At 40.9% G+C, this 25,334-nt stretch overlaps 1 protein-coding gene across 3 annotated transcripts; it reads right to left on the bottom strand.

The window, feature by feature from the left end:
* Positions 1-333: 333 nt before the first annotated feature.
* On the bottom strand, positions 334-23,870 carry rgl3a (ral guanine nucleotide dissociation stimulator-like 3a). Of its 3 annotated transcripts, XM_039807100.1 has the most exons (19): positions 23,744-23,870; positions 23,195-23,254; positions 22,089-22,347; positions 15,082-15,368; positions 13,189-13,233; positions 12,784-12,953; positions 12,530-12,687; positions 12,130-12,447; positions 11,911-12,014; positions 10,989-11,073; positions 9,071-9,121; positions 8,086-8,172; positions 7,932-7,964; positions 7,654-7,775; positions 7,430-7,525; positions 5,934-6,069; positions 3,334-3,597; positions 2,176-2,293; positions 334-1,191 (listed from the first exon to the last, which is right to left on the bottom strand). In XM_039807100.1, exons 3-19 carry the CDS (start codon positions 22,275-22,277, stop codon positions 1,037-1,039), a joined length of 2,418 nt encoding a protein of 805 aa, XP_039663034.1. In that variant the 5' UTR covers positions 22,278-22,347; positions 23,195-23,254; positions 23,744-23,870; the 3' UTR covers positions 334-1,036. The 3 variants fall into 3 exon arrangements, 2 of the variants coding, with proteins under 2 accessions (XP_039663034.1, XP_039663127.1); XM_039807193.1 differs by lacking the exons at positions 22,089-22,347; positions 23,195-23,254; positions 23,744-23,870 and adding an exon at positions 17,841-18,131; XR_005639913.1 differs by lacking the exons at positions 334-1,191; positions 23,744-23,870 and having other exon boundaries at positions 3,334-3,517; positions 23,195-23,364.
* Between the last annotated feature and the right edge of the window lie 1,464 nt (positions 23,871-25,334).

The following is a 25,334-nucleotide window of genomic DNA, read 5'->3' as shown; positions in this document are numbered from 1 at the left end:
AGCTGTTCAAGTCCTCTTCAAACCCTCCGACGTGAATGCCACAGTCCAGGCGCGACCACTGGGCATGTGCACGTTACGCGCACATATACAATGCAGACAGTAAAAAGTCAAGTTTCTTCATTCAAAATAATGCGAACTTAAGTTGAGCTTCAAAGCAACTTTAAGTACGCTAAAAACAGATCAGCATTGAAGACCGAAAAGAGAATCCAAAACCAACAAAACAAAACACAAACTAACACATTTTCCTTGTGCCACTTTTGCTCTAAAAGCTGAATACTGAAATGCATTTAATAATTTAAGTTGATTAAATTAAGTTACGTTAAAAACATCTGAGGGGAGTCTCGTTGTTCTTCAACGCGGTCAGCATGACTAAAACCGTTCCTCATAGACTAACAGGGAGCATCCCTACTTAGTCGCTCTGCTTCACTTAGTTAAAAAGGAGTCCGTTACTCATTCAGTCACACACGTTGAAGGAAAAGTCCCACGTCTTGTCCGAGTTCCGGACGAGCAACTGCGGCCACGTTTTCTCCTGACCATGACACCCCTGTTTTCCCAGACCAGCTGATCCTCATCCTGTTTGTATGTCGCTGCAGTGATACGTTAGGCCCTGTTCACCTCATTGATGCCCAATAGTCCACGATGCAATGTGCCTTTGTCTACATAATACAAGTGTGTTTATCTTAGGAAAAACAGCTCCTGGGAAGTGTGGTTCATTTATCCAATGATGTTGATGTTCAAGATGATGGACGACAATTACAAAATCCTACTTGGTGTCTCACTTCGGTGTACTTGGATATATCTCTCTTCTTGCATCACTCTTTTAAAAACGGTCCACGATAATTCTCGGTATAACACATTTCAGTGTTGCTCCAGGCAAAGAGGAGAAGGATATTTTGCAGTCAAAGCTCAGTTGCTTGCGAGTCTCTATTTCAGAGTGGCTCATATCTCCTGGCGGTGAGTAAATACGGATGCGTTTGTTTGCACACGAGCAGCTCCTTTGTCCTCTAAATAAACAGTCAGCCAGGACAGATGCGTTTCACCTGGCGTAGCGGCTCCTGGGTTGAGCTCCGGGACTGGAAGAGGAGCCCAGATGTCTCCTGTGGCTCCTCCAGCGCTGACGCAGCACAAAGTCATAGTTGGCGGAGGTGCACATGGCATAAAACACGTTGGCTTTGTCGGGGATGTGGAGCTCTGAGGCAGAAAGAGGAATGAAGTGATGAAGTGACGACACTTATTTTATTTTACCTTAGCTTACTTCATCTGCTTCTATTTCAGTTAGGGATTACAGCTGTTTCTCACAATGATAAAGAGTATTTTTCGTTGTAAATCTATTTAGAAAGAATGAAAGCATCATTGAAGACAACAAAAATATAATATGTTTTCCAGCTGAAAATAACTTGAGTTACACCCCTTCATGTCTTGCAGTGGATTTGCATTATAGTTGATTAAAAAGGAGGGGGGGTTGTTGTGGGTTTTTTTTTTTTTTTTTTTTTTTTTTTTTTGAATGGGGGCACATTTTTTTTATTTTTTTTTATTTTTTTTTTTTTTTTTTTCTAAATAAAAAAATAAATTTTTTTTTTTTTTTTTTTTTTTTTTTTTAAAAAAAAAAAAAAAACCATTCCTTTGGGGGGGACTATAAAATATAAAATTAAATTTTTTTATTAATAAAAAAAAAAAATAAAATTTTTTTTTTCTTTTGTTATTATACACTTTACAAGCAGGCCTGAATTTCACACACACATGCTCAGTACCTATACATGCACTAATGGAGAGATGTCAGAGTGGGGGGGGCTGCAGCTGTCGATAGACAGGTTTCGGTGCCTTGCTCAAGAGCACCTTGGCAGTACCCAGGAGGTGAACTGGCACCTCTCCAGCTACCAGTCCACCACCATACTTTGGTCCGTATGGGGACTTGAACCATCGACCCTGCGGTTCCCAAACCAACTCCCTACAGACTGAGCTACTGCCACCCCCAAAATATAAATATAGTACGTTTTAGGTCTGATGCTGATTGCCTGGCAGCTTTGTAGTTCAGTACATAATCAGTTTAAATACTACACATGATTCGTGGTCTTCACTGTGTCTTATATTTGATGACAAGTAACGACTAAGTGATGATTGACAAGTGATGACTAAGAAGAGATTTGGTGTTAAAAAAAAAAAATAGATATTCACCTTTGCCATGATTGTTGAGCATCTGGCAGAGGTTGTAATCACAGGGGCAGACATGCTCCATGTTGTGTTTTTCCAGAGCCCTCTGAATCACCTGACGCGTGTGGTCCTGACTGGTCAGCTGGAGAGGAAACAGGATTTAGAGAATTCTCAGAGATTCCAGTGACTCTTTCAAATGAGATGAAGAATATTTATTGACACGTTTCTTTCCGACCTTCATCATCATGTATGTGAGCAGCAATTTCACACGCACGCACACCACTGAGACCGTGCAGAATATCCACTTAATTAGTTTATCATTGATTTGGCCAACTCCGTCATGAACTATTTCTTGATCATTCCCCAACAGATTTCAGGGACAAGCATGGGCTTAATCTGTGCAAAAAAATAGGCATCTTCCCAAACGGTTCAAATACTACAGTTACATTGACGATATTTGCTGCGTCTTTCAAGGTGACTGAGAGGAATTAAATGATTTAGAATTAGCTAAATGGCTTTAAGAACAATCTTCAGTTTACACGTTGAGTTTAGTAGAGAGAAAATACACTTTCTTGACATGTGGGTTATGATTAACAATGGTCGATGCTGTTGGCTACTAGTGCACATCCCACTCCGCTTAAAGCTACAGTTGGTAACTTTGCTGAAATAATGGCATAAGGAAAACGACCAATCAGAGCCGAGGAGTCTCCATCGCTGTGTCAATGACGGCTCGAGAACTCTGATCAAACTGTCAAACTAGGCAGCGCAAGATTCTATTACTGCATTGCATATTTTCTCCCCTCAAATGTTTTCAGAAACATTTAAAATTTAAATAACCGTTAGTAGTTTCAGTTGATATTAATAATGTTTTCTTAAAAGGGTTCATTCATAAATCTTTGGCTGATAACAGCTTTTTTGCAAATGCCACAGGAAAAATCCTAAATTTTTAGACTTCTGATCATGCATTTTTTTTTAAATACTCTTTGATGACACGTCAGTTTTCTTTCCATGTAATGAGTGCCGACACAAATGATTTAAGCAATACCAAGACGTTCCTGTTCTGCTTTCTTTTTTCCTTCTACTTTCCTACTTTTTAGTTTAAGAAAGTGTTCGACTAAGTCAACCAAAAAAAACAAGCTGGCTGACCTTAGAAATACAAGATCAGGAAACCACCGTCCTCACCAGTATGCTCTTGTAGACGTTTCCGTTGCTGACGCACTCCACGCTCACCCTGATGATACATGAGTCAGCGACCTGCTTGTTGTAGACGGGCAGCGCGGCCTGAGGAGAGCAGCCGGGCAATGGCGACTCCGGGCTCAGCGCCAAAGAAGAGCTGAGGTCTGGGTGTGAGGAGCTGCTGGAGGAGCTGGACAGATTGGGAGAGGAGGAGGACATGGAGCTGACGGAGAAATCCTCTGCAACATTGTGGAGCGAGCTTGACAGAGACTGAGGGAGGGGACGAGAGGGAAAGACAGGAGGGGAAAATAGGAATATTGTGTTCCAGTTTTAAAACCATTTACACAGTTTTTTAAACCAACGAAGTGGAAAACCCCTTTGAAATTGTGTTGTTTTTTTTTTTTAAAAAAGGTCCCATGACATGGTGCTCTTTGAATGCTTTTATATAGACCTTAGTGGTCCTCTAATACTGTATCTGAAGTCTCTTTTATATAGACCTTTGTGGTCCCCTAATACTGTATCTTAAGTCTCTTTTATATAGACCTTAGTGGTCCCCTAATACTGTATCTGAAGTCTCTTTTATATAGACCTTAGTGGTCCCCTAATACTGTATCTGAAGTCTCTTTTATATAGACCTTAGTGGTCCCCTAATACTGTATCTGAAGTCTCTTTTATATAGACCTTAGTGGTCCTCTAATACTGTATCTTAAGTCTCTTTTATATAGACCTTTGTGGTCCCCTAATACTGTATCTTAAGTCTCTTTTATATAGACCTTAGTGGTCCCCTAATACTGTATCTGAAGTCTCTTTTATATAGACCTTAGTGGTCCCCTAATACTGTATCTGAAGTCTCTTTTATATAGACCTTAGTGGTCCCCTAATACTGTATCTGAAGTCTCTTTTATATAGACCTTAGTGGTCCCCTAATACTGTATCTGAAGTCTCTTTATATAGACCTTAGTGGTCCCCTAATACTGTATCTTAAGTCTCTTTATATAGACCTTAGGGGGCAAGGTGGAGGGTGGGGGTGGGCTTGACCAACTGCCACTTTGCTCGTTTGAAAGCCATGATGTCTCTCTCTCATGGGTGGGCCAAATTCTCTGGGCGGGCAAAGCAGAGAAAGGGGAGGTAACCTTGCTCCTTATGACCTCATAAGGAGAAGATTCCAGATCGGCCCATCTGAGCTTTCATTTTCTCAAAGGCAGAGCAGGATACCCAGGGCTCGGTTTACACCTATCACCATTTCTAGCCACTGGGGGACCACAGGCAGGCTGGGGGAACGCATATTAATTTAAAAAAAAAAACTTTCATGCCATGGGACCTTTAACTATGTCTCTGCTCCTGACTTCCATACACTCGCTTTAGTTATGCTGGCGCTCAACATCGTGGCGCTGGCACCAATAGATGGTGCGCACTACAAGCATGCACACAGATGTTTATGCTTGATGCGTTGTACGTTGCGGTATTCTACAAAAACGCCAGAGGCGTACAAACAAAATAATCTGTGAATAAGCAAGAAGTAGTAGAGAAGAAGAAGAAGAGAGCGGAAGTACAGGAAAGCAGGCTGCCTGGCAGCAAATTTACGAATCCCACTACCACATCAAGACCCGCCCTACGAAGCAGCTCGATTGGTTGGGGTTAGCACTGACCTCGAGTGGTTAAGGTTAGGATAGCCGATAGGTCAGGGGATAGGACCTGAACAAATGGGGTTACGTTACCTTGCGTAAGCATGGACGCCTGGCCAATAAATGCTAATGAAGGGCGGGTCTTGGCGTGGCCATAGTGGGATTCGTAATATCGCTGCCTGGCAACATTAGTAAACACATCCATGATCAACACGGACGTACTACAAAACATTACATTTATCTACTCTAAGTATTAACTTAACACTGTTAAGAACACTCTTTCCATGAGCCATTTTTTTTGTTGGCTTTGACTCTCTCATCTTTCTTGTTTATCCACACTCTCCAGCAAAATGTTTATTATTTTTCCAGTGTGGTGTCTTTCTCTGACCATATATTTAAGGCTGTTTGACTCCCTGTGGTCTGTATGTGAAGAATCATACAGATGATGTGAACTGAAAGCTCAGCGCACGGCAAGTTACAAAAATTCAGAGGCGTACGACCGCACGCCGCGACAACGTGCGGAGCCTTCGCGCTGAAAACGATACCATAAATCTAGTTTATATCCTTGACGTTCCACTTCCGCCATTGCTCCGCTGCCGCAGGAAATTTCGCCAGATGCATGTATTTTCGCTGATTTCCGTTTCCTTCCGCTTTTTTTGTGTTGGCATTTTAAACTCTGGTCGATTTCTGAGGACTATGGTTAACTGCTCCTCAGATCTCTGCAGGGGAAATCCAGACAGCTAGCTAGACTATCTGTTCAATCTGAGTTTTCTTTCGCACGACCATTTTTTGTAGCTGCTCCGTGCAGAGCTTAGCGCTGCCCATGACCATTGTGATTGGTTTCAAGAAATGCCAATAAATCAGAGCACGTTTCTCTCCCATCCTGGAATGCTATGTGGACTAGCCAGACCCTCCTCCGCTCCGCAGCGTGTAGATGGTCTGGCAAAGCGAGACTACCATAAATCTAACTTCAGCGCTCACCTTGATTTTGACTCTGAGGGGGGAGGGCTGAGGGCCAGAGAGGTCCTCCATGTCTGAACTGCTGGAGCCAGAAGACGACACACTGATCTGGTCAGCGTGGGTCTTCCTGAGGGAGCTGTCGCTGGATGATCGCAACCTGCACACACAAACACGGTTTAGTTGTGTACCTTTTCCCGAAATAGCAACTGAAACACATTCCATTCTACACTACAGGTGAATAAGGTGAACATTTTAAACTCAGAGATATCACCATGAAACTTTCCCAGTTGATTACTTACATTAAGGCAATTCTTTTTTTGTATTATTAGTGTTCTGAAATCGTTTAAATATGCAAATAAGGCATTATTTAATAAATATGTGCTAATTAGCAAACATTTCCAGAACAGAAATGTTAACATTGGATATAGTCACAGTTGAACATTTGTGTTTCATTTTGTTGACATTTTAGAGTCAATTTTGGACATCTCTTTGTATCACTCCATACATTACAAAATGCTATCAACAGGCAAAAATCAAACAAACAATTTTTGCTATGTTTTTAGGAATAAAATGTTCTATAAATCGGTCTATGAATGGTATATGAACAAAACCCCTCTGTACAAACCTCCAGAATACAGATAGTAATTAAACTGGAAGGTTTGGTGCATGTAAGTGCTACTGAAGTGGAGATGTCTGGCTCAGAGAAAAACTCATTTTCTAAAAAGATATGTATTGTAAACTCCATTTAAATTTAGTTGGAAACCACTATTTACAGACACAATATATCTAATCATATCTAATCTACTCTCTAATCAAATCCTTAGCATCCTAGAAGTTGTATCATATATACACCTAATGTATCTGTTTCTTTCCACTAGTCTGAAAGAAGACATGTTACGGAAACAAAAAAACCCAAATCTCAAAATTGATGAGTGCCGTGTCTGGCCTTAAAGATAGGAAAGCTAAAGATCCAGGAATGTTTATTTCCTCTCAACTACTGAATTTGCTCAAAAATACAATCTGTATCTCATGACTGTATATGTGTATTTGGATGCAGATTGAAAACATCTACATATTTTTCTACCATTAACATAACTGACATGTCTTATATTAAAATACTTAAATGACACCAGTCAGTGTCACATCAGGTAGGGCTGCTCAATTATGAAAAAAAAAAATTATTTTGGTAAATATTGAAATTCCGATTATTTAACAAGATTACTCATTGACTTTTGGAAAGATGTTGCAATTATTGAACTTAAAAAAGTGAACAAATCAACAGTGAAAACACCTGTGAAATTTCTTTAACACTCTTCCCATTTGAACAATTTTGTTTTCATTCAGAACACAAGACAAAATAACAGTTTACTTGCAAAACGGAATGTGCAAAATAATCGTTTTTCTCGATTATTCCGTTTTTGTGATCATTAGGAGCCGGAGTTCAGATTAATTGCACAGCCCTAACGTCAGGGCAGCTGTGTTTAGAGTTACAGACTAGAGGTGGTTTCCAGACTTACGTGGCAAGTTTCTTGGCGAGCAGGCGACTGCTCCATGAGTTGGGAGAGCTGGGACAGGGGTCAACTGGAGGCTCCAGGTCACGAGACAGCTCATAGCTTCAGGAGACAAAAAATAGAGAAATTAAGAAATGATGCAAAAGGCTTTGCAAAAGGCTTTGCAAAAGCCCTCCAATCCACTCGATTGTCTTTAAATTGTATGGCAGTGGTGTTAGAGCGTGTCTCACCTCTCCTGGTCTGTGAGCAGTGTATGTGCCTGCAGCCAGGCGGCGATACGATGGTTTACTGGTAGGCTGTAGTTGGAGCAGGAAGCCTGAAGCTGCCGAATCTGAGAGACAATCTCAAACTCCTACAAGAGAATTAAATAAAACAACGCACAGATTAAGTCATAAAACAGAAAAGAATATAGCAGAAGAGACAAATAGACATCGGCGCTGGCTATTCAAATTGAATTTAAAACAATCCTAGTCATTCATGTAAGACACCACTAGGAGGCGACACCTACCCGTCTGCGCTTCTCAAAGTTGATGAGTCCACCCTGTGGAAAAAAAAAAAAGAAATAAAAAAAGCTGTCTTACAAATATGGCGTGATTAAAAAGTACCATAAAGCACAACAAACTAAAACATCAGGTGGGTGTGTGAGTGTGATGTGTCCTCACCTCCACTGTGTCAGGCAGCGCTGTGTCCAGCATGGTGAGGACAGTCAGGTAAGTGCCCAGGTACGGCACCACACCACTGCTGAAGCTCTGAGGACACAAATCAAGCCACACTGAAACATTTTGGTGATCACTATGGCCTCCATTGACAAAAAGAGAACCAATCAACTTATTACTTCATGCAAATAAAAATATACATGTAAGATATTTGCAAAAAGCTGAAAATATTTCATCGTGAACTCCTAAATGTCGCTCTAATAGAAAATTAGAAGTAAGAAAGCGTAAGAAACTTGACCACAGGAGGACAGAATATTGATCTTATGTTATGTTGTGTTAATGAAAATCAAAGATTCTACTGAAACTGAAGTAGAAACTGAAAACACAAGACCATCACTGTTTAAACAGAGTGAACATGGGGGTATAAAACATTTTACACGCAGCCCCACCGGGACTAAGTAAACTGCCAAACTGTGAGAAACCCTTCACACACGTCAGCTTTTATACCCTTAACCTACGTAAGGGGCAAAACTAACAGTTGGAAGTGTAATCACAGATCGAAGAAGAAGAAGAAGAGGGAACAGGGAACCTGGTTTCTATTCTCTTTTTTTTTTAAGATTCTTTTTTGGGCATTTTAGGCTTTTATTTGTATAGGACAGATTAGACATGAAAGGGGAGAGAGAAGGGGAAAGACATGCTGCAAAGGGCCGTAGGTCGGAGTCGAACACATGGCTGCTGCGTCGAGGAGTAAACCTCTATATATGGGCGCCCGCAAATCTCGTTTCTATTTTAGCTCAATTATTTCAGCTTGAAATCATGTGACTTTTAGGGAAGCAGAATAGATGATCCAAGCAGAGAAAAAAAATAGACCTCAGCCTTTCATTTTTAGGTGGCTGGTATAGCTGACACATTCACTTTATTTTGGTGGTCAAACCAGAAATTGGGGAACCAAAAAGGTTATTTCCAAACAAAGTGATGACCATTATCTTACATGTCTGGACGCTGAGCCGGGGGTGGCGCTGCCTTCTGGTTGAGTCCCATCCTGCAGGAAACACACAACATGTCCTGTCAACTTCGATAAAACACATTAACTGTAATTCAGGGTGTTGATGTGAGAGGGCTGCTGGGTGTGAGATGACAACAAAGCACATCCACCGATTTTGGTTTGAGCGCCTGCTGACAGGGTTTGGCAGTAAGTACTCGTTAGTGCCCAACTTACCACTTTTATTTGTGGTTTTATTTGCGTTGGCAGCCAACAATGACCTTCTTTATTACTCTATAGAAACTGGGCTGCTGATAACATCACTGAATACACATTCATATCAATTGTTTTTTTCACGGGGAACAAAGGACACAGGCTGGCAGGTGAACTGGAGACTGAACGTTCAGTTTTGTGATTTGAAAAAGAAATGAGACCATAAATAGCCAGCGATTAGAGGCCATTTGTAGACAATACGTTAAGTAAATGGATCAACAGGTGACATGTGTGTGTAACACTTTTCACAGGGCTACATCAACACTACTACGTTTTAGTTTTAAAATGCATATCTTTCGCCAAGTTCACGCCTCGCATCCACACCACTCCAGCGTTTTAGAACCACTAAAAACGGAGACATTTGAAAACGCTGCTGACGCCGTCTTGGTTTGAAAACTGCGTTTTAGTCTGGCCCTTTGAAAAGATGACACAAACGTCTATGTTCGCTTCCTGATTGGGCCTTATTAGTTACAAGGTGTCCTTCCCTGGTTGGTCACGCCCCTCTCAGGTTACCCTTTTTTTTTCGAGAGAGAGAAAACAAACACAACAGCCTTGAAACTACCGTTGGTTAATTCAACATAGATAACAAATTACAGCCATTTATGACCTTGATGTTGATGCTAGCAGTTAAATTTTATGATGCCACTACGGCCTACAACTGTAGGAAGTACGCTTGTGACAAATCCCGTGTCCAGTGGCGTTATCAGCCTTACCGGCGCACACACATGCCCAGTGTACGTGAATTCTGAGTATAATACTGCGTATAAGCTGTTACCATCTGGCCTACGCCTCAGCGCCCCGGTTACCAAGAAAAACAGGTTCAAAAACTATTTTATTCCTGTCGCCATTCATACTTTAAATGCTATAAGCAGAAGGAGGTCACCATCTTAGTTTCCATTGCCTGTGGTGAATAGTGATCCTGATGATGATAATAGAGTGAAAATTACAGTGACAGATATAGTACACACTGTATTGTGGCTTTTTGTTGGTGATGATGATGATAATAGGATGACAGTAACAGTTCACACTGTACTGTACTTGTAGTTTGTTGTTGATTGATTGATTGATTGATTGATTAGTTGGTTGGTTGGTCAGGGATATGAGTTTTCAGGCCTTTTAGTACGGACGGAGATTAGTTTTAAAACGGTGCTAAAACGCTCGTGGACGGATATTTTAGTAGTGTGGAAGTAGCCAAGGCTGCCTGCAACTAACAATTATTTTCAGTATTGCTTATTCTGTAGATAAATAAAATGTCAGATATATTAAATATCTTGTTTTTTTTATAAAACAGAGAAAAGCAGCAAATCCTCACAGGGAATGGTTGACGTTTTTCACTGACTAAACAACCAAAATAATAAATCAAGATTTCTGTCAACTAGCTGAATAATCATAATCATATTTTTCAGCTGTACAGTACGTACAGTTTGAACCATGCAGAGCCCCAAAATCCCAGTCAAAAGAAGAAGAAAAAGAAGGTTGTATGGCAGAAGCCACACAAGCAACCTGTTATTATCTTACTGCAGCGCATTCAACAGTTTGTGTTTCCGCCCACGCCTCGGGAGAGAAGCTACACACAGATCTATTTTCATCATTATTCAGGCAGAGCCACCAGTCTGCATTCTCGTTCACGTGTGTGTTTATGTCACGTAGTTACCTCCACCAGGATCTCTCTGCTGGTTAGTACACAGTTCTCATCAGGGAAAATCTCACACAAGAGGTCGAAGGTGGCCATGCTTTCCCTGAAACCAAAAAAATTCACTCGGTTAAGACAGTGTTCTTCGTGTAGGGTCAATATTCAGTCTGCATGCTCAAAAAAGACAAAATGATTCGGGAAACCCACTATGGACTTTATTCCCCCTCAGCCAATTTTCGCTTTCAGCTTTTGCAGATCAGTTTCTTTTCCTGAAAATCTCTCCTTCCCGCTTAGCAAATCCGCCATCATAATAGCAATGCGCCAAGGTACAAACGCACCTGACTTTTAAAGGGAATGGGAGATGACACTCGGATTGGTTTATTGCATGTTACGCCCAAAACACACCTATGAATTAATGAAGACACTAAGTACAACACTTTTGAACCATGTTTGACCCTTTTTTCTGCCGTAAACTAGCAAAAGTGGATTCGTACACGCCCTTAATGCACCTGCACCAGGTGCCTTACACAGCTCGTTAAAATAGGGCCCCCTGGGGCGCCCGGATGGCTCAGTTGGTAGAACGGGCGCCCATGTATAGAGGGTTTACTCCTCGACGCAGTGGGCACGGGTTTCGACTCCGACCTGCGGCCCTTTGCTGCACGTCATTCCCCCTCTCTCTCCCCTTTCACTTCTTCAGCTGTCCTGTCAATAAAAGGCCTAAAAATGCCCAAAAAATAATCTTAAAAAAATATAAAAAATAGGGCCTCGGAGTTTAATTTGAACTTTTTTTAAAATCTCGGAAAAATCTCAGAAGAATCTGCGGACAAATCTGTGGAAAATTCTGCCGAACAATCTGTGGAAAATTCTGCCGAAAAATCTGTGGAATTCTGTGTCTGCAGATTCAGTATTAAGAAAGCGTAGTGTGTTGTAAGAGTCTGCTGACCTGCTGACAGCAGCCCAGGTCTTCTTGAGGCGATACACAGCGTTGGACTGCAGGGCTGAAAGGACGGCCCTCAGAGAGGAGAAATTCTTCAGCTGCCTGCACTCCTGCACAGAGAAAACACAAGGAAAGGCTGTTTGGTTATGACATTCTGACAAAAGTCATGTTCATTTACATCACTTGATGACAAACTAAATTCTAAAAAGGTATCTGGACACTGACCTGAGCTATGGCGATCCACCTCTCGATGATGCGTGCCCTGTGGGCGGGGCTGGTGTGAGAGCAGCGAGGTGAGCTCGGGGCCATCGAGGGGTACAGGAAGGAGGAGGAGGAGGAGGAGCTGGGCGATGACATGGGAGAGGAAGTGGAAGGGCTGGGAGAGGACGGCCAGAGGAGTGAGGTGATGACACGGTTGGTGACGGCGTTAAACTGGGAGATGGTGGCGCGGACGGTGGGCGCCAGGTTTCGGTTTTCCTTCTTGTCGCGCTGGGACCAGATGCAGCCCAGGCAGTGGAAGGGAACCACTCGGACAAACAGCTTCTGAGGGAGAGACACGATGCCAATGAGTGACCACCACTGACACAGAAATGAGCTTTGAGATATATTTGTTAATGAAACCTACAGCGTCCAATCGGGTCAGCTGCTCCGCCACATCTCTCACAGGGAAGTCCATAAAGTGTTTGTCTTCGTCCTTAGTGGACGCCTCTCCTCCGTCCTCCTGGTCTCTGAGCTCCTGCTGCAATGATTCGCTGTTGTGCTGTGACGCAGAGTCGCTGCAATCTGTCAAACAAACCAAAATCCTAAATGACAACGAAACAGGACGCGCCGAGGATTTGACATTATCTGCGGTCCATCAGGAGGACCCCTCCCCCGTACCTTGTTCCTGGAGCCTCTTGAGGAGGGTCTCGGCAGTCTGAGCCAAGCGTCTGAAGCAGAGGCCATGCCGCAAGTGGACACACAGCAGCTGGAGGTCTTGGTACTGAGGGGGGTCGCGGAAGTCTTCACCGTATTCCTCCAGCCACAGCCGGATCACTGGGGGTAAGGGACTGTGGGGAGATGATCAGGGACATTAAGAAGTGTTAATTATAGTGTCAGCCCTTTACTTGTTCAGGTTCACCCTTGATAAAGATTAAAGGAGGCCTGGACAACATTGGCCTGCGTGAAACAGACACATAAACAATTATATAATTTTCCTCAATTACATCCAATTATGAAAACTCTATTTGGACTGAAATCCAAATCCAAACTAATCTTTGCTAAAGGAGGAGTGGCCGCACTCACCTGCGTTGACAGACAGTGTTATCCAGGTTGGCGATTGAGTCATTTCTGTGGAAAAAGGTAAACACATTTTCCTATCAGCTGAGCACTACATTTCAAGGATAATCATCACATAAAGAGGCCACATGGTGAAAGAAAACATCCTGTAAACAACAAGTGTCCCAAGGTTGACCCTCTAGAACGGTTCACCCTGTGGAAATGTCCTGCAACACCCTGGATCCCAGCAGAGACACTGGGGCCTTACAGAGCGACGAGTGAAAAGAGATGAACGATGTTTCCCTCACGGGTCAAGTCTCCCATCATAAAAACATAAATGGTAGTATCCCTGAAGTTTTATAACAGGGCGATTCTCTTTACTGCATCAAAATGTGACACAAGAGAGCAAATAAAAGACTGTGAAAGTTGTGTTTGATCAAACAAATAAGCACCTATCACGTTTCAGAGCAGGTGGTTTACAATTTAATGACGGCAACAAAATGTTACATCCTGTACAAAATAATTTAAAAAGGCAAAAAAGGAGGGAAAACGCACTTCCCAGGTTGTCCTGACCTCACACCAAGCTTACAGGATACCTGTTGCCACCAGCACCACAGATATGGGGGCGACTGTTTGACAAATAACACAGTATATCAACTGAACAGAACTAATGGCCAATTTTTGCAGTAGATTCGGCAAACGTGAGCTGTAAGGAGCCGAGAGAGACAGAAGACCAGGAAAGTTCTATGGACTGGATCAGAGCCTGTTTTAGCTGTTCAATTATGTAAAAACAATTAGATTACGGAGAAAAGAAAACTACAACTGGCCTCTCATGGAGCATTAAAAAAAAAAAATAAAGAGTCTTTCTGTGTCTAACCCAGATTGTATTAGTAGGATTCCCCACTCAGTCAAATTAAATGTCAGTGTTCAGGTCACTGAGCTTCAGTGCGGTAAAGAAGCTCCGCTGGGTGTGGAGGGTGTAGTCATGACTACACTGGAATAGAACAAAGCGGCTGACTGCTTTGTTTCATGACGTTAAGACTTGCCATAGAAACCTGCCAGGCATCAATAGAGGGTTTGCCGAGGCGACGTAAAGAGGGTGTGAGATATAGTTGTCTTCTTTTAGAAACTGATGTGTGCATCTGGCAACCTGGTCATGCTCCAATTACATCAAACAGAGTGTTGACCTTTCTAAAAGTAGCACATGCTGGAAAAACAAATCAATGTCAAAAAAAGAAAGTGATGAAGAAAATATTAAAGCTCTCAAATCTGTATCTGGCATCCGAAAAAGGTGACGGGTAACTGAGGCCAAGAGCTTTAAAAGAAAAAGAAAATAATAATAATAATAATAATACTAATAATAATAGTTTAGACCAGAGATCTTTAACAGGGGGTCCGTGACCCCAAGGGGGAACTCAGAGTTAGTGAAGGGGGGCCGCCAAATTACGTTAAAAAATATTTTTTTTGAAAGTTTCTTTTTTCAAAAATTAAAATGTCTGAAAATATACATTAATATGAATCAATCATTTTATAGCAAAGATAAATTGGCCTACTTGTGAAAAAAGAAGTCACTGTGACTTCGACATGTATGCTTAACGTTAAAACACTTTGTATAAATAATATCCATTCGACCCAGTTTAATATGCAACTCAATTATATACAGTATGGGGTCCCTACTCAGTCTCTCTTTCAGCTTAGGGGTCCCTGGCTTAAAAAACATTGAAGACCCCCTGGTTTAGACTGTTAGGGGCCTTCTTGCCGAGAAGCTCTATCATTACTCTCAGCAAGAAGGCAAAAAGAGTGTCTAAATGTCAGGTTCTCCATCAGGATAAATCAACAGCAAAGACCTTATACTGTAAGTGGGCTTGCAGACGGGCTGACTGAGCCCTCACGGTTGCCTTGGTGAGGAAAGTTTCTCACCTCTGAAACAGCAGCTTGATAAGGGTGTTGGTGGAGGAGATGAAGGCCCGGTAGGTGGAGAGGAAGACACGGATGAAGTCGGGCTCCTGGTGCTCGGGGTCCAGCAGGTGGCTGAGCAGACGCTCCAGGGTGGCGGCCTTCAGCCTGCGCACCTTCACCGCGCGGTACTGGGCGAAGGTTGTAGGGAGCTCCGCCGTGTCCAGGCTCGGCAGGATGGGCTCCCTGCGCAGCGTGATGCCAAACACAGCCCCGTCCTCCTCCTCCTCCCCCCACTCTTGCACCGGGTCCTGCAGGAGAGAAAGCAAGGTCATCAAGATCTGGCAAATAATCACCCAAATACACGATACAGCCTTCTGTTCGGCTTCACGAGAGGGTAGATAACACAGACTTTATTGTGCCTGTCAATTAGAGCTGGGCGTTATGGCAAAAATCAAATATCACGATATTTTTGACAAAATACCTCAATGTCGATATTGCAGTGTGTAGTGTGACTATTGATGCTTTCACAAAATATTAAGACAATGAGTTTTGATAAATAATCACCAATAATGTGGATACAATGATTAGGTGGGTAAAGGCAAATAAAGCTAGAACAGTCAAGTTCAGAAAATGACATCACTTCACTGTAATGCAGCCTCTAAAACCAGGAAAAGACCACTTGTGTCATATCACAATATTATGATATCCAAAGTTTAAGACGATATCTAGTCTCATATATCGATGTCGATATACTATTGATACATTGCCCAGCCCTACGGTCAATGTGTCACATACAACATAACGGAAACACATACAATAATTTACTGAACCGAGAGAAACAAATACAAACATAGGACAACAAGAAACTTTTGCAAAGTTTTTCTGAATCCCCGGCAGTCATCGACACCGGCTACTTAACTGAATTACAGTGATAATCTTACATATCTAGAACTCATGACGAATGAAATAAGCCTTCAGACTGAGTCATTTCGTTAAAAAGGCCAAACTCAACGTCAATGGACCTCATTCTTGAGATTCTGCTTGTGACCCCCCCCCAGCCTTGAACTCTGACGCAGACAGACACCTGGTGACTGGGCCCATCATTGGACAAAGAAGCATTCACTTGTTTATGTCCACAAACAAAGGGAGGGACAACGTCTTGAACCATGACACCATTTCTTTCTTAATTTAATTCTAACTTTGGATCGGTTTAGATAGCAACAGCAATACGCTTTCCCCTCAAACTACACTACACGTTACAAAACTGTAGAGAAACAATATAAATTGTCCAGGAGAGGTCAGGATGTTTTTCTTTGACCTGGACCAACAAGTAAACACATGTTTCACTGGATTCTTTAAGTGTGAGGGATATAATATCCCAATAATTATCACAGCATTAGCTCTCATATGGTCATATTGTTACCAGTATCGGTATCGGCTCCGATACTGCCTAAAACGCTGGTATCGGGAAGTACTGGAGTTTATGCACCGATCTGATACCACGTAATAAAGCCCTAAAGAAAATCTACGTTAAAGTAGTTTGTTTAGGTTCTTTTTCCGTTATAACTGACTGTCAAACTGGATAATAAAAGAAAGTTCTGTGGCATTCATTGTTTGTATTTGTTCATGTTTTACAAAGAGTTTAACCTGAGCCAGACAGACAACAAAGATAGAAATAATATCACATCCATACAGGGATAGTAGTATACAGTTGTTAAAACATAATAAAATATATGACACACTGGTATCGGATCGGTACTCGGTATCAGTCGATACGCAAGTTCAGGTATCGGAATCGGGAAGCAAAAAAATTGTCATCTCGGGCCATCTCTAGTTTAAACTCTGTATTTTAATAAAATAAAAATGTTTTACTGAAAATAGTATCAAGCATTGAATATCCTGGGTTGTGACAGATAATATTTTTCATATTTTACACACGAGAGCTGAGAAAACGAAAACCTACAGATGAAACTTTTGTCATATTTGGAGTGATGATGAACAATAATATTACATAATGGACAAGTACTTAAAGAGGGATGTTACTGTCACACCACAATGCAACTTAGTGGAAGAAGGTAGGAGCTAAATGTGTGGCAAGAAAATCCATCTATACGACACAACATGACATGTAACTGGACAGTCAACTATGTGTCCTTTCAAAAAGCAAAACTATTTGATGCAAGTTGTCCCATTATCTGTCTCTTCACTATCACACTCACATATAGTTGTCTGGACTCTATAATATTGTGTGTACAGTCAGTCAAAGTACACAAGAAATCCAGGCTGAGGAATGTAGGGGTTGTTGACAAAATGAAGCATGATGCAGATTATGATATCTGGGTTTAGCCCCCCACACACAATACCACTTTTAACAACTTTGCATTGCTTTGAGGTGAGACTGGACTTGTAGAAAACATGGTGGCAGTTTGTCCATATATACACCTCACACAATTGTATTTGGCACAAATATGTAACAGAAGCAGACCATGCTTGAGAACAGCTGATATCACATGACAGAAACTCAGACAAAAACCAGTTTGCTAGCTGCATGGCAGAGACACTGGTGGATCTAGTTCTCTTAATACATCCTCCATGGGCCCTACATGAATGAAACCACTAACGTTATAGCAATATGTTTGTCCGGGTGACCAGAGACAACAACGTCCACATATTGCTGACTGACTACACATGTAACGTTAGATAATAAATTAATTAATACAAAAGTTTGACAAAATGACATGGAAATGACAACAAGGCCGAACACATGTCATTTAACCTACCATCGATAAGTGCCATTTTCCCATGCTTGTCCTCTCGCGAAGAAAAGTTTTCCAAAAACTTGTCAGTAAACTCCTATTGCTGCAGTTGATTAAGCTAGCAGCCCAGGCAGAAATTAAGGAATTAGCGCTGTACTGCGACAGCTCACTTCAGTCTAAATGATATCGCTCATTTTTGAGAATTAAATGGCACACAGCACGATGAAGTTAAAAAAAGATGAAGTGTGTCCAGACGTAGTAGTAGACGAACAGCGACAGTGGACGTGGGGGCGACGGTAGATGGACCAGTCTTTGAGTGAGAGGACAGGGTGGGGGCTGTTTTGCGTTGGGCGTGGCTAATGAAAAATATGTGGGCGGTGCTAAATGTATTGACCAATGAGGATACGGTGTGGGAAATCACCAGCTATTGTTATGCAGATTTTTAAAAATGAGGCTATGATTGAAAAGAATTGTTACTGATAATCATGGCACTGTTACTACAAGCAGTGGGCTGCCTAGTGGGCTAATTAAAAGCATAATTTACATTACTTACTAAATTATTTACAGTTAAAGATATAACATGTAACTGTTCTGCATTTAAATGTCTAAAAACGATTAGACCTATGTTATATATTTTGTTGTAGTTGAGTAGTGTACTTACATTATACCAAATATTTCCAACAACGTTCAAACCCAGAAGATCTGTAATCTTAATCAAGGACACGGTCCGCGTTGTTTGCTCGCTGTCGCCCGTCGATGGCCTCGTATCCCCTTGCACATGCATCAAGCATTGTGGTTGACTGCCAGAAGCGGTCATAAAATTATTTTTTATCCAGTTTAAAGCCACATTTTTAGATCTTGGTCGTTTTTACTATACTGTACATTTTTAACCGGATGAAAGATTTTAGTCATCGGATCTAAAGTTATCAGAGAAACAAAAAGGAACATGCTGACTTTAGCTAAAGTCCCAATAACTCGGCATGTTCCTTTAAGTTATCAGAGATAAAAGTGGACTGTAAATGGACTGTATTTATATAGCGCTTTTCGAGTCTTAACGACTACTCAAACTGCTTTAACACAGTACAGGAACCATTCACACACATTCATACACTGCGGGCGATACTGCCATACAAGGTGCCACCTGCTCATCAGATAAACATTCACACACATATACACTCTGATGGCGCAGCATTGGGAGCAATTTGGGGTTTAGTGTCTTGCCCAACGACATGGGACTGCAGGGCCAGGAATTGAACCATCAACCTTCCGATAGGGAAGGCGAGAGCTCTACCACCTGAGCCACAGCCACCTAAAATCTAAAATCAAAACTCCAGTGATAATTTTCCAGTAAGAGATTCAATGCAAGTTACAAAAGGAATGTTCCATCTGCTGAGTAGCTTCAGGCCAATATCAAAATGCTAGGAATTTTGCATTTCAGCGCCACTGCCGCTAAAGAATCCAGTCAGGACAGTTTTTCTCTACCGCCTCTATTTGTTCCTGCTTATGGTGTCAGGGGCGTGGTGGGGACTTAGCGCATGAAACAGGTCTGTTCTGCTCCTAAACACTGACTTCAACATTGTGACTTCAAGGAATGTACAAATGAAGAGCCTTCGGTAGTGAAAACAGGGCATTTCATTACATCCAGAGACAAAATTGACTAGCAGCAACACATTACAATGACAAGCTGAGCCGATGGGACGTCTTTAAATCAGGCTGTCCATAACTCGCTAGTTCAACGAAAATAGTGAGCTTTTTGTTTCTCTAATGAGTCTCTCTCTCTCTGAACTGAAAAGCTACAAACATTCTGCCATGTTTTCCCATGTCATGATGTCATCCAGTCTCTCTACAGAGGCTCAACAAAAGAGCAGAGAAAGTGCCAGGAGAGATCTCAATTAGTACTCATTAGACACATGAATGGGTGATGAGGCGACGGGCAAGCAACAAGCGGAAGCATGCATGCAAGATGATGCCGAAACATGCTGGTTGAAGTTGTGTGCTCAAAAACCCTCAGACCATTAAAAAGGCTCGTTTTAGCTGGAAATACACAGCACACCCACAGGATCACAATCATAGATATTGTTCTATATCTATGATCACAATATACTTCCTGGAGCGTCTGCAGTGTCAGTAAATGTCAGGTGTTGATGACGTCCTGAGTGGAAAAATGTTAAGCTGAACGGGAACGGCAAAAGTTCCCAGAGAGAAACCTGACGTAGACAATGACTGAATGTATGACAGCTGTTCCGTCACAGATACGTGCATGGCCAGTGGTCAAAGTACAACTAATAATTCACGGAGCACAGTGCCACTCTCGCTTGGGACCTCGCAATCACAAGAGACTCAGCTCCAGCACCACAGTGGGCAACTCCGAGCACAGCGCCGGTCCAATGATCCCACGGGATTTCAGGATGCCCAAATACTACCACTTTTATCACAGGACTCTCAATACAACAGGATATCTAATCTAGGAAGGAGTCAATCAAAATGAACAATCATTCAGCAGCCAATCATTTAAAATAACACCGCTACTACAGTACAGGCCAAAAGTTTGGACACACCTTCTCATTCAATGTGTTTCTTTATTTTCATGACTATTTACATTGTAGATTCTCACTGAAGGCATCAAAACTATGAATGAACACATATGGAATTATGTACTTAACAAAAAAGTGTGAAATAACTGAAAACATGTCTTATATTTGAGATTCCTCAAAGTAGCCACCCTTTGCTTTTTTTGATAACTCTGCAAACCCTTGGTGTTCTCTCAATGAGCTTCATGAGGTAGTCACCTGAAATGATTTTCACTTCACAGGTGTGCCTTGTCAGGGTTAATTAGTGGAATTTTTTCCCTTATTAATAAAAAAGCAAAGGGTGGCTACTTTGAGGAATCTAAAATATAAGACACACTTTTTTGTTAAGTACATAATTCCATATGTGTTCATTCATAGTTTTGATGCCTTCAGTGAGAATCTACAATGTAAATAGTCATGAAAATAAAAAGGAAATGCATTGAATGAGAAGGTGTGTCCAAACTTTTGGCCTGTATTGTATATAAAAGGTAGCATACTTTAGAACACCCAGCCTCATTATCACACTTTACTCGTGTTAGTGCTGGAGCCATTTGTCAATAAAATCAATTACTGACCAGGAAATCAAACAAACATAATTTTGATAATTGCTTAATCGCTCAATTATCAAGCAAAATGCCAAATATTTGCTTTGGAGGCGAAACAATTAGGCAATTACCTTTAATTAGTTCATCAGCAGATAATTTATCGACAACAATTTTGATGATGCATTAATTGTAATTCTTAAAATCAATTAGATATCATTTTAAGCAAAAACAATTGTAAAATCTCACAGATTCCTGCTTCTGAAATGTAAACATCTTTTCTCATTTTATAGACCAAACTATTACTAAGACTATTAATATTATTTGCTGGTTCTAGCGTAGCAAAAGTGATGATTGGCTGCTTTTCTTTGTTTTATGTCACTGTCCATCTAATATCTCTGGGTTTTGGACTGTTGGACAAAACAAGGAACTTGAAGATGATGCGTTGGGCTCTTGGAAATTGTGACAGAGGTTTTTTTTTTTTATTATTTTTGTTAAAATGTATAGACCATGTATAGAACAGTTAATATGAAAAAAAAAATGGACAGATTAAGCAACAAGGAAATCATCATTACTTGCAGCCCTTGGAGTGGATGATGTGGACTCATTACTAATGCAGACAGAGACATCAAATTTGTGTTTTCTCTACACTACCAGGCAGCCAAATAGCCTTAGCATTTGAATGTGTTGCGTCTCATGCAGCCATAAAACATTATAATTACCAAATCACCAGGCAACGTTTAACAGCATATTACAATATGAATATTATATTAACTCCTCCTAGCTCTAGGTGGAATACCTCAGACATTTTAATATTCTTATGATGATGAATGATGAATCCTCCTACATCTGAGAGACCCTCCTACGTTTGGTGTTTGGTGTGTGTGTGTGTGCGTGTGTGCGTCATCCATCATGCTCCGTTTGCCCAATAAACCAGGTGTTCACAGTGGAGATTTTTTTTTTTTTTTTTTTTTTTTTTTTTTTTTTTTGAAAACCCCCAAAAAAAAAAATGAGTTTTAAATAAAGCCCCAGGTTTTTTTTTTTAAAAAAATTTCAAAGGACACCAAGAGCAGCTGTTACAGTAAACTGCAGCACAGGAACACAACAGGTGAATCCCGCATTGATAATTTGGGGTTCAGGGAACCCGGGTTCCAACTCACCTCGTACTGTCCATCAGTGTCCAACGACTGGAAGCTGGTCAGCCACACGCCGGGCTCTGTGTCCATGTGGACGTCCACGCACTGACTCGGCCTGAGCCAAAGCAGATTCTTCATCCTGCCCACCCTGCTGCGGAGGCCGCGGGACTCCCCTCCATCACCGCCTCCAAACACAGGAATAATGGTCCTCATCTCGTGCTCTGTGTCACGCTTACGGGCCCACACACAGCTTGTCAGATCTCTCCCACACCTGCTGCCTCATCTGTGCCAGGGAGGAGAGTGAAAACATTAGGCATAGTCCCTTGCTGTAACATTTTCTCGTAATTTCATGTTGTTGTTTTTTTTACAACCATCAAAGAAGTGTCCCGGTCAGCTGGTTACACTTTTAAACCTACTGTTCTTAAATTTTATTAAACAAAGATCAGTTCTAAAAAAACTGGGTTAGTTGTAGTTTAATTTGAGCATAAAAATGGTTATTGGATTTGCCATGCTGGGACAGAAATAGGGTTGAGGTATATTAGCCTAACTCAGTTCATTAGGAGCAGCACAGCACAATGACGTAAATTATCTTAATTCAACGAGTTCCCTTCATAATAAAAAGGGCACAGAATACCTCTAAACTGACATATAAAAATACATTTTGTCTGAACTGATTGAGGAATCCTCTCTACAGCTTTACACCTGGAAAGTATCTGCATTAAACAAAAGCATATTGAGGACTGTCTCTCTGCCAGTATTGTTTTTACTGAGATGACAATACTGAAAAAGTGTAGGCCTACATAATATTAACTTTATTTATATGATATTTAATACAGTCTCAAATGGCTTCAAAATGGCCCCATTGGTGAACAATCACTGAAAATATAAAGACTACAATGAGGTACAGAATACGACTTTCAATTCAATGTTCAAGAACCATAAAATATTTCTTTAAATACAAAAAAAAAGGTACAAAATCAACATTATTCAATAACATACACAATTCACAACTGTAACTATTGAGAACATTGTATCCTCTACAGCATCCCCAACTGAAATCTGGATAACTTAGCATTCAAAACATACTTTGAATAAAATTAAAAACCCTAAAAAACAAATAGTTACTTTACCATAATCTTGCTGGTCGTGAATCTGCGTCTCCTGAGTCCTGATGAAGACTATGTTCTGAGCTGTGTTTGTCCGGCAGCCACAATATTCATGTAGAGACAGTCAGTGTCAAACTTGGATGGAACTGGCATGCATCACTGAGGACTGATTGTTCTTTGTGTTTGTGGGTGGATGATGCTCTGCGGGCATGTTTATGTGTGGGTGGGTGTGTGTTGGATTGGCCTCCTTCTGTTGGCTGTAAGCTACACAGTAATATATAATTGTGTCCCATTTTGATTTCATTTCACATCCCATCATTCCAGTTCACTAACCATCTCATTAGAATAAAAGCACAAACTCCTCTTCACCATCACTACAGTATAGAGTGATATACAAACACTGAAGCACACATATGGATGGTTGGATTCTGCTTACAGAAAGTGCACAGAAATGCAGAGTCATCCACATTATTATATTCTTTCAGTGTGTATATAGTTAGCTAATTTGAACTGGACTGGCTGATGGTATTAAAGAGTTTGCTGAAAGCTGTTAAGGGCTGAAATGTTTCTTACCTGAGGTTGGGTAACAGTACACTGTTCAGACAGGGTGCGTCTATAAAAACGTGACCAATTCGCCATTTAAAACCTCTACAGACTGCTGATAACTTGTTGAATTGAAATTGGAGGCCGGTGGATGGCTGGAGATGTTGAGAGACAAGAAACAAACTCCGTTGCTGGTCTGCAGCGCATTCAAAAACTCACACCAAAAAAAAAAAAAAAAAAAAAAAAAAAAAAAAACACACACACACACACACACACAACACTTCAAAAAAAAAAACACACACACACACAACAACAACACACAACAACACACACACACAAACACAAACACACACACAAAATATATACATATCTATACATATCTATATATATATATATATATATATATATATATATATATATATATATATATATATATATATATATACTGTATATGTCCCACATGTATACCATAGCTGCCAACACTCCCGTTTTTACCGGGTGACACATAAAACAATAGACGGGGAGAAAAGGTCCTGGGGCTTCTCGAAGTCTGGCCGGCCTGTATATTAGCCAATCAGTTTCCGACGTGACAGAGGTTCTCTCCAGGCTGTGGGATCAATCAAACTTTATTTTTGTATAATGTTTAATATTTGATGTGCTATTTGTTTGATGAGTAACAACTACAGTAGTTAAACCTGTAATGTAGCACAGACACAACATTCTTTGTTTGGTATTACAGTATTGGGCAGGTCGGGATCACTATGAAAATAAAAATCCATTACTTTCTATGCATACACCGTTTTTCTGTTATGTGATATTTATAGTTTGTTTTGAGAGTGTTTTCTTCTTTTCTTATCTTTTGTGAGAACTTAGTATGTGACTGATCTAATCCAATCCGATCAAATGTCCTTCTTTGACATGAAACTTCTGTGTAAGAGTTTGTTCCTATTGGAGGCAGCTATCATGGTGAAGAAATGGGGGAAAACACAGCTAGATCTGCACACCTAATAGCTCCCATTAGAAGGATGTTAATGCTTTAAGTAAGTCTGGCTCGAAGCATCACTATTTAAAGCATTACAATTCTTCTAACAGAAACTATTTGGTGTGCGGATCTATCTGTGTTTTTCTACTGTATTCCTCTGATCCATCACCCATCCCAGTGGAACACTAGGGTTGTGTTATACTATGCTGAAGTGGAGTTCACAGACTGAATGTTTAGCTGACAGATCTGCTGCATTTGAATCCATCATATAATAATCTTGTCAATAACAAAATCCTCTGATTGTTGTTCTAGGTCTCTAGTTTGTGTTCGTAAAGTTGCATGAGGCTGTGACGACGACGACCCATTTTCATTTAGATATCTTGAAGTCAAAGGTTAAGGGACCCATTTGAAAATGGCCATTGCAGTTTTTCCCCTGGCCTTGGCCCTGGTTGTCTGTCTGGTTACAGGTTATAGTTCTCTACACTACTCTGTCTTTAATTGTTGGTTACTGCAGCAGCTGCAATTATTAGTTAGACAATTAAAAACTGTACATCATAAGGTTACATTCTGACATTTTGGCACAAAGTATTATTGATAGATAGATGGATAAATAAATAGATAGTTGATAGATAGTTAATA

Source organism: Perca fluviatilis, chromosome 1, assembly GCF_010015445.1.
Source record: "Perca fluviatilis chromosome 1, GENO_Pfluv_1.0, whole genome shotgun sequence".
Taxonomy (NCBI): domain Eukaryota; kingdom Metazoa; phylum Chordata; class Actinopteri; order Perciformes; family Percidae; genus Perca; species Perca fluviatilis.
This window is presented reverse-complemented; position numbering and strand designations above follow the sequence as displayed.